We start from the raw sequence: 9,654 nt of genomic DNA, 5'->3' as shown, positions 1-9,654 counted from the left end.
ATATGTGTATAACACAAGTGTGCGCACATACCTATAGTATATGTTAATATATAATGCAGCAAGCAGATACATTGTACCACTGCTTCATACCTATATCCTGGCATAGAACACGACTACATTTTATATTTACAGAGACAAGTAAATGTAATTTTTAACAACTGTAAACTTTCATTTTTTCAACTGTATATAGGAGGAATTTGTACATTATTATCTATTATAGCATACTAAAGTGTATAGAAACTATATGTAAAATATATACACAATGAAACCACTCTAAAGTGACCCATACATACAGAGAAATAATAATAGAAGTATTCCATATGTCTCTGTGTGGAATCATTTTGGACAGATGTCTCCTGATACAACTGAACACAGAGTAAGTTTAGCTCTCCACAAATAAATGAACACGATCCCATACAATGGAATGTACAATCCAAATCTTACATCAAGCCAGGTGATATTTATTTAAAGAAATGATTTTTTTTCTTTCATGACAGATAATATTCAGACACCACAATACTATACATTATACACGACAAAATAATAAAAAGAAGATCTATACAGCATACCTTTGTCCTGTTTTCCTGGACACATGTAGCAGTGCTTAAGACTGGCATTGAGTATATCCCATACCATAAAAGAAGAAAAAAAAAAGTACAACGTGAACCTTCAGATACAGAAATATTCTAGGATAAATCGTCCAATCAATGTGACTGAAACAAAAAATTCATACTTGCCCAAACAATGCATATATGTAAGTAATTTCTGCACCGTGTGTCAGTAATTTCTGAAAAGCTCATAACACTGATGGTTAAAAATAATAAAAAAATAGGAGTAAAAGAAGGCCTTTTTTAATGCACCTATGCCTCTGCACGGTTGTATTTCAACAAATGTAATAATTCTGTGGCCACAGAATGAAATACGCTATTAATAAGACATTTCTATTCATGAGAAGTCTCAGGGTTCTATGATAGGACAAGTTCTTCAAAGGTTAACCCTTAACGTACCAGAGAAGAGGTGTCATCTGCCTAAAACTCCCCTAGTACGCAGTAGTTTCAATAATAAATCTATCTCTTATGAACATAAATGTGCAGGTTTGTTATTTTTTTTTTTTGTGTGTGTCATTTACAGGATTTTCAAGCATACTGAACAAAACTTGTGTTACATTTGCACCTTTAGAACGTATGTACATGTTATATTATTAGACAATTCATTAAGACTCCAGAAAATGGGAAAAACGAGCAGATTGCCTGTTCAGGGCTGAGTGACAGAACCAGGTCCCGGAAAACATATTAAGCGCTGATTGTTTTAAATATATATATATATTATATGCATTTATGTAGGGAGGGAGCCTACAGAGCATCAGACCCCGGTGTATTCACAGTTGGGGGATGATGGGTGAAAAGTGGACACTGGGGTGATAGATTCTGTCACTTGCATTCCATTTCTATATTAAATAATCCATAGTTCACTTGGAGAAATGTCTTATAAGTGGGAATGAGATAAATATTTATTGGGAGGGTTTGGGGGAAGGAAAGAGGGGGTTCCTAGGCTCCCCTGGTATCAGGTATTGTGAAGGTGAGACGATTTGCATTTGGTGATGACTTTTTTCTCTTTGACTCTTCTATTCTGAAACCATATTGTGACCTGGCGCTCAGACAGGCTGGTGGCAGTGGAGATCCTCCGTCTCTTCTCTTTGGTTATGAATTTGCTGGCTGCATATTCCTTTTCTAGTTCCTTCAGCTGGATTTTGGTGTAGGGGACCCTCTTTTTCCTGCCCCTGCGGTAGCTGCTAACCTCTGGCTGTAGGGGCACCACATCTGCAGTAAAGAGGACAGACAGGAAAGGGTTAAACCACAGCCTACAGCCTGGCCATGCCAATATCATACCCAGTATATGGAAAAAGAATATACTGGGCTTTCCCACCAAGCCAGCCTTGGTATTCTTAACACAAAAACGGACCTTGTCCTGGGCTGATTTCGGTTATAATAAATCCCCCCTGACACTTTTAGATGGGCACATTAGTTAAACACTTATACACGTAAAACGGCTGCTGGATTTATCATCTATATCCAATTCACGCACATATCAAACATATTTCAGCGCTCATGTGTTTGGGGAGCAATGGCTGCATGGCTATGCACATGAGGATGGTGGGTGACAGTTGATATTCAGGAACAGCAGTGCATGGTGCTGCAGGTGTTGTGACAGATGATAAAATGAATTGCACTGCTCAGGGTAAGCAGCACCTGGCCTGCAGAAAGGGAAGCTGGGGACTTGTGGAAGACATGAAATCACATTAGTATTTTTACACTTCACCAGCCAGACAAGATCACCCTTATGTACAGTAGGTGCTACAGCCAGGCAAATGTAACAACCCACAGTCGGGGCACAATGTGTTCAATTCATCCCAGCATTCAATTTCTTTAATATATTTTTTTCTGGGGTGACATTTTTCATTTTAGGTTGAGGGTAAATATTCATTTTTTTTTAGAATATATGAAAGAGTATCAAGTCAAGAATTTCAATGGAGGGTAGAGAGCAACAATTTTTTTTATCAATTACACAATGTAACACTGCTATATGTGTTACATGGATAGGAAGAGATACATAAAATGGATAATAACAGAGAGAATTAGAGAAATAGAGAAATGTGTAGTAAAAATCACCTATATAACATTAGATAGCTCACATGAGAAACTATATAGGTGGATTGCAAAGTACAACACAAATGTAATAATGAAGAAACAATAAGATAGACATGGTAGATCGATAGATAGACAGATAGATAGACAGATAGATAGACAGATAGACAGATAGATAGACATTCGCCAGCTGCATAACATTGTAATCTAAACCAATACACAAGTAAATATATAGAAGGAGTGGAATATTCACTTTATAGTTTCACATCATAGAGGGGAATACACAGACAGATCGATAGACAGCTAGATAGAATAGATTGATGGATGGATAGATGGGCAAATAGATAAATATGCTCGCACAGAGACAGGAATAGAGAAAAAGACAGAATACAAAATACACCATAGACATATACATAGAGAGAGAGAGAGAGAGAGAGAGAGATAGATAGATAGATAGATCTCACATGACAATAAAATATTTACATATAACTGAAATGTGAAAAACATTAAAAAAAATAAATTATTCAGATAAAAATTAATGATATATAGATAGATAGATAGATTAAATCATTCAATATATATATATATATATATATATATATATATATATATATTGTAACATAACATAAGTATATAAAATAATATAGGTGTAAAATAAAATTGATGAATATATACGTAGATTGGGAAACCAGAGCTGACATATGTCACTCAACTAAAATAGTAATGTGTGCATGCAACACACTTTAAACTCAAAAACACGTATTTATTCATTTATCCAAAACAAACATTTCTGACAAATAATAGTAATACTATATTTCCCGAGTTAGAAAAATGCCAAAATACTGATAGGTAAATTAAACAAGATATATATATATATATATAATGACAGCTCGATATATATTTTAATCGAGCTGTATACACACACACACACACACACACATATATATATATATTATGGTAAATTGATCTGTATATATATATCAGATATATATCACTATAAATCGCACACATGATGACACATTTAGGATCATTGTGCTCCTTTTTTGTGTCATGCTAGGATCAATAAATGAGAACACATGTAGTATTTTCTATAGATCACATGGTTCTACAAGGTTCCCCCTTTTATGCTCTCATCACTCCTAAACACACACAGATGGCACCCCTTTGGAATAGGCACCCTAAGCCTGTTCCTAACACTTGGGTGATGATTGCCTGTGGCCAGTAGGTGCCTCATTGTACATGGCTGGGCTGCTATATGTGTTGTATGTACACTTCCTGGTTAGTAAAGCACGCTTTATGATGGGAGAATTGCAGCACATTGCAGAGGGTTTATGGGGTCTGTGTGGGGGTCTCTGTAGGGTCTGTATGGGGTCTGATGCTTGGAGCGCTGAAGGCGATTCGCCTTATAGCCCCGATCACTGAATTATTCATGGGGGGAAATGATCGACTCTGTCTGAGCTTCTTCCTCCATTCCGATCTGCATTATTTAGGTTGAACAGAATGGACACATAGGTAATCATTCGGTAAAATCTCACCCCTCTCTAAATCCATGCTGCAAAATATTTCCCAGTCGGTGGGAAAGGCGCAATCTATGAATCCCGGGGTAACGAGACTTAATAATGTGCCAATGACACCTACATATTTAATTGCAGTCTGTGAGATTCCAGCAGCCAGGATCGGGAGTGCTGGCTGTCATTACAAGACAAAGGCACCACCGGGCACAATGGGGCATTACCTGGGAAAGGTGCTTTCCAGAGATGGCTGGACTGGCTCTGGTCCTTGGAGCAGTAGACTTGGCCATCCCAGCCGTTTGGCAGTGCCCAGTGTTGGTAGCCCTCCATAGACAGGAGGGTGTCATGCCTGGGCTCCGGGTGACTGCTGATTCCGGGCACTACTGACATGTCCAAGTAGCCAGGCACCGCCTGGTAGGAGCTGGCAAAGCTGGGGTAAAATGCAAACTCCTTGGCCCTGGAGGAGAAGTCTTCGCTGGGTATGGAGTTGCTGGGCTCGGGGTATTTCTCGCTTGGGTGGTAGGAGCAGGGCTTCTGGTGTAAATTGACGTTATGGGACTGGGACAACCGGCAGCCATAGTAGCTGCTCCCAAACGGGTAAGCATAGCCCAGGGAGGCGTTAGAAGAAGTCGGGGCCCCCGAGCATTGCCTGCCAGGCTCCGGAGAAGTAATATCCGTATAGACAGGTCCTTGGTGGCTTCCGATGGTGCTGGAATGGCGCCCCAGTGCTGGGTGAGAGATGAAATCCCTGCAGTGACTGCTCGAACAGTTCCCACTCAGTCCCTCCATGTCTGGGCTTTTCTTAGGATTCTTTTCATTCGGGCTTGTTTCATACACGTACATCAAGGTGTCCGCCCAGTGAGGATGCAGGATCAGGGAAGTCGTCATAGCATGGTCTGGCCGTGCTTTTTAAAAGTCAGCTTCCCAAAAGCGAGTCACCTAATTCCCTTCCACATTATTGTCTACGGGGCCGCGCATGCGCGTTGCGGGGGCGGGACGGGGCGGCTCTTACGGCTTCATTAAGAAATCTCCCTGGCACGTGACCACGGACTAATAGACAACAATAAGTCGGGGCTGAGGCACGTGACCCCTCCCAACAGCCCCCCGCTCCACGCTGGAGAGACCAAGCGACAAGGAGAAGACCCTGCAAGAAAAAGGGTGACACCCACTGATGGCCACCAAGGAAAATATAAAAAGATAAGAAGTGCTCAACAACAAATGGCCGATGGGTAAAATATTATAGTTATCGAAAAAATCCTCCCAGTCATGCAGAAGAGAAAAGCAATGTGCAGCAATGATACAGGAAAAGTGGCAACTTTTTATAACTGCAATGGGAAATGTATAATATCATGTGTATTACACCTCTGATCTCTAAAATGTAACTATACAAATATGTGTTACCTATATTAGTAGTATATATACTATATGTATTGTTTTTTCCATACAGTAGTATTTCATGTTTTGTCTTTATATATATATATATATATATATACATACATTTATAAATATTGCAATATACATAGATCTTTAATATTCTCTATTTTATCTCCGTTTTATTTATAGACAAGATTCCACACATTAATATAGATTAGATTATATTAATTAAAACACAATCGCATCTAAAATTCATTGCTGAGGATTTCTTACATTTAGGTAAAAATAAGAAGCGATTCAGAAAAATAAAAAGTGACTGAATAAATAAAAAAAATAGATTTGTAAAATGAAAATATAATCATGCCTATTCTTGAGTTTCATACGTATAATTCTTTTAATTTTCACAAATAAGATCTAAAGACCGTGTGTGATTTATGATAACAGAATGTTCTAGGAGGTCTCAGATAGGAAAAGCCAATGTGATAGATTTATCTGAAGGCTGAATTTCAGTAATAATAGGAAATTTTGAATATAAATAGTAATTGAGAGTAATCTAAATTTGCAACCCCATAGAAGCAGTACAAAAAATCTAAATTTTATTTTCTTAAAGCCTTTTTATATTTGTGTTATATTCTAAGTACATTCCTGATCTGAATTGGCACACACGTGTATTCTACCTCTGCCAGGAAAATGTGAATTCTGGGGGGGGGGGGCATTTGATGACATTTGTCATGTAAAAGCCCCACAAACTGCCCCCCACACAACAGCCTCCATTGAGCATCTCTGCGTCCTTTTCTTCCAGATTGTGACGGTAAATCACATTGCTCAGGAACGACAGTAAACTTCTTCATTGTCCTACAAACAAGGTCCTGGGGACTGACAGCTAGAAGAAAAGCTCAGAAGCCTCAGAAAGCGCCCGGCTGTCAGGCTTTGTCCTGGCATTCCACATTTTTTTTTACTGTTCGGCCTCAAAAAATGTGTGGAAGGCCAAGGTCAAGGTAGAGCTGCCAGACAAACGGGGGCTTAATGATCGTCTAGACAAACAGGCATGGGTTGGAGGCATCAAGGGTTTGGAGAGCCACTTTAAACAGCACACCTCTTCCTCTGGATTAACGTGCTTTACCAGCACAGCATGTTAATCCTTCAATGGAGGTTGGATCTAAAAGATGCATTTTCCAGGGAGGCCTTCCTATTGTGTTCTGGGTTAAAAGGAATACTTAGGAGAACATCACCCTCACCCAGAGTAGACCATGGAATATTCCCACCACTTTAATGTGATTATGTATTATTACTGGTGTGCACATAAAGTGTATGTGGTTTACCCTGTGGCTCCAGCTCTTCCATATGGATATCATTTAGGATGTTTTGCTCTGTAAACACTGTTTACTAATGGTGTCATTTCTTGAACAAGGCATGGAAGTGACGAATTTCGTTATAAAGCTCCAGAATGCAAATATATACATTTTAGTATAAGAATTGGGTCAAACATAGAAGAACCTCCCTCAGCAATAATATATAGTATATGGTTTATAGTCTGGAAATATTAGGCATGTCTGTTAAGGCCCAAAGCCCCATGTGGTCCAGATCTACAGGCTTCATTAGGATAGAACTAGGATAGAATGGACCATGTACTGCTCTGTAATCTCCGACAAATCTTTATTCTAGAATATGGATCTTAAATGGAAAATTCAAAGCTTTATGAAACGATGGCATAAATAAAGAAAAACGCTGTCTTAGAATTTGGGAAATGTTTAATTATGGGATTCGTGTATCCATATTAAATTGATATACCGTATAGATCCCATAATATACCCTGATACTATGATGTGCTGGAAATATATGTTATTAAATAACGATGTATATTCCAGAATTCAGAATAAATAGCACAAAACTATAATAAAATATCAGTGAATGACTTGAATTATGATGTATATAGTGTTTCTGAATGCTCTTCCTGGAATAGTGTGGATTCTATATTTTGCGCTTAGCAAGGAGTAGTCTAGGATTCTGCAATACATTGATATATAGATACTTGTTATACATAGCTGGATTTTACAATATATTGTTCGGATATTCTTATACACAAGGATGTCAGAATATGTTATGTTTGTGTTTAATAATATATTGTGCTGGATATTATATTAAACGTGCCACCATATACTATACTTTAGTCGAGCGTCCCAGAGTACATTGTGCTGGATAATACATCTGATTGCACTGTGTAAAAATTGAGAATATACTGACCTGGAATATAATATGCTGGATTATTAAACATGCTCTTGAATATCACATAATATACTGCACTGGAATCTGAAATATACTGAGCAGCTTTCGGTTACATAATGGAATGATTTATGGAAAGAAGAGACAGTTCACTTAGCAAAGTAAATGTTAACACTGGAAAGTGAATAAGTTGTGAATACTGGGGTTGTGCTCACTTTACATATTCCTTCATAGACATTGACATATTCATCTTATTCACCAAGAAAGGAATATTCACCCTGCTAAGTGACCAGCTTTTGCTACTTAGTAAGTCTGTTGCATGGTGCTCTCTTGTAGCATACACAACATATTGTGCAGTAGAATAGGGTATACTGTGCTGGGTTAGATTCGTATATACTATAATGGATAGGGTTTATTTTCTAAAGGAACATATTCCAGTTCTCTAAGAAAAATTAATGTTCAATTTACAAAGCATATGATACTAAACAAGGTATACCTGATTATCCAATCCAGGTAAATAAACAGTGGGAGGAAATAAACACCAAAAACAGGATTTCTGCTGGTACATGGTTGGTTAATATAAGCGAACTGATGTTATTAACTGATCTCAGTGAACGTTCACTTTGCAAATTGAACAGTCCCTATTTGTTTAGTCAATCAACACTATTGTGTTGTATTCCACAATATATTATGCAGTACATAGTGTACTTACAATAGATGGCAGTTTATACTGTGAACTATTCCAATATTTTATGTATAGTGCTGTAGTGTTGGATCTTAGGAGTAAAGTGTTTTTTATTCTTGGACATATCATGAAGAATTCTAGAACTCATTAGGGTTTATATACTGACAGTTTAGCCAGTGCTAACTTAACACAGTGTTCAATTCCCTTAGTAAATCAGTTACAGTTCACTTTAATCAACCAACCATGCAGTAGAATAAAAAACAAAAAAATAACTTTTTTAGCATATCTTTCACATAATCGAGTAATCAAAATATATATTCGTTCACCCGTTTCACAATATGTGCTTTGCAAAGTGAACCTTCCCTTTTCTAAGTGAACAGCCTCTGTTAATGAACTCCAGTGTGCTGGATTATTGGCAATGCTGTGCATTATTCTACTACATAACACTCAGAATTGTAGAACTATGCAATATTTGTCAACACAATGTATTTTGGTAAATACAGAAAAGTATTATGTGACATACTGTGCTGAATTATTGGATATAAAGAGACGATTGTGCAGAATATTTTAGGATGGATTGTACTATGATGGATTCTAGGATGTTTATGATGCATTATTCTAGAATACCCTGTGTTGGATTCCACAGTATACTCTGCAATATTCAAATACTGATTGCTATATACTGCACGATTCCAACACATTACAAGTGCCATTGCTGGACTTTTCAGTGTATTGGGAAGTACTCAGCATCATACTGTGCTGGATGCAAGGGAATATTGTACAGCATTTTATGATATATTTTGAACTATTTATGATATTCTGTGCTGGATGATAGGATAGAATGTGCAGTATTTTACAATATATTGTGCTCCACACCAGATTGTACTATGCAGTATATTATGATATACTATCCTGGCAGACAGGATATACTGTGCAGAAGTTTATGATACAGTGTGATAGATAGTGGAGTATACTATGCAATATATCACGATATACCGCCTGAATGATACGGTATAATATAATTTGTTTATAATATATTGTACTGTATGGTAGGGTATACTGAGCAAAATTTAGGTATATACTGTGCTGAATGATAGGGCCATACTGTACTGTATTTCATGATAATATGTTGGGTGCTAGGGTATACGGTGCAGAACTAATTATATACTGTAATAGATGATAGGTTGTACTGTGTTGTATTTTAATATATACTGTA

General features: G+C 37.5%; 1 protein-coding gene across 1 annotated transcript; it reads right to left on the bottom strand.

Annotated features, from left to right (window-relative positions):
* Window positions 1-532: 532 nt before the first annotated feature.
* Window positions 533-5,171, bottom strand: HOXC13 (homeobox C13). The gene is made up of 2 exons (XM_072398031.1): window positions 4,381-5,171; window positions 533-1,820 (listed from the first exon to the last, which is right to left on the bottom strand). The coding sequence occupies exons 1-2, from the start codon at window positions 5,042-5,044 to the stop codon at window positions 1,564-1,566; spliced, it is 921 nt and encodes a 306-aa protein (XP_072254132.1). The 5' UTR covers window positions 5,045-5,171; the 3' UTR covers window positions 533-1,563.
* Window positions 5,172-9,654: the final 4,483 nt, after the last annotated feature.

Source organism: Pyxicephalus adspersus, chromosome 1 (genome assembly GCF_032062135.1).
Source record: "Pyxicephalus adspersus chromosome 1, UCB_Pads_2.0, whole genome shotgun sequence".
In the NCBI taxonomy this organism is placed as follows: Eukaryota; Metazoa; Chordata; class Amphibia; order Anura; family Pyxicephalidae; genus Pyxicephalus; species Pyxicephalus adspersus.
Note: the sequence above shows the minus strand (reverse complement) of the source record. Positions and strands in the feature narration are given on the sequence as shown.

Bases quoted from the DNA above. Each gene is read 5' to 3' on its own strand.
- HOXC13 (XM_072398031.1), bottom strand. From the start codon at position 5,044: ATGACGACTTCCCTGATCCTGCATCCTCACTGGGCGGACACCTTGATG. The intron at 1,821-4,380 runs GTAATGCCCCAT...TCTTTACTGCAG, and splicing joins CTGGAAAGCACCTTTCCCAG to ATGTGGTGCCCCTACAGCCA.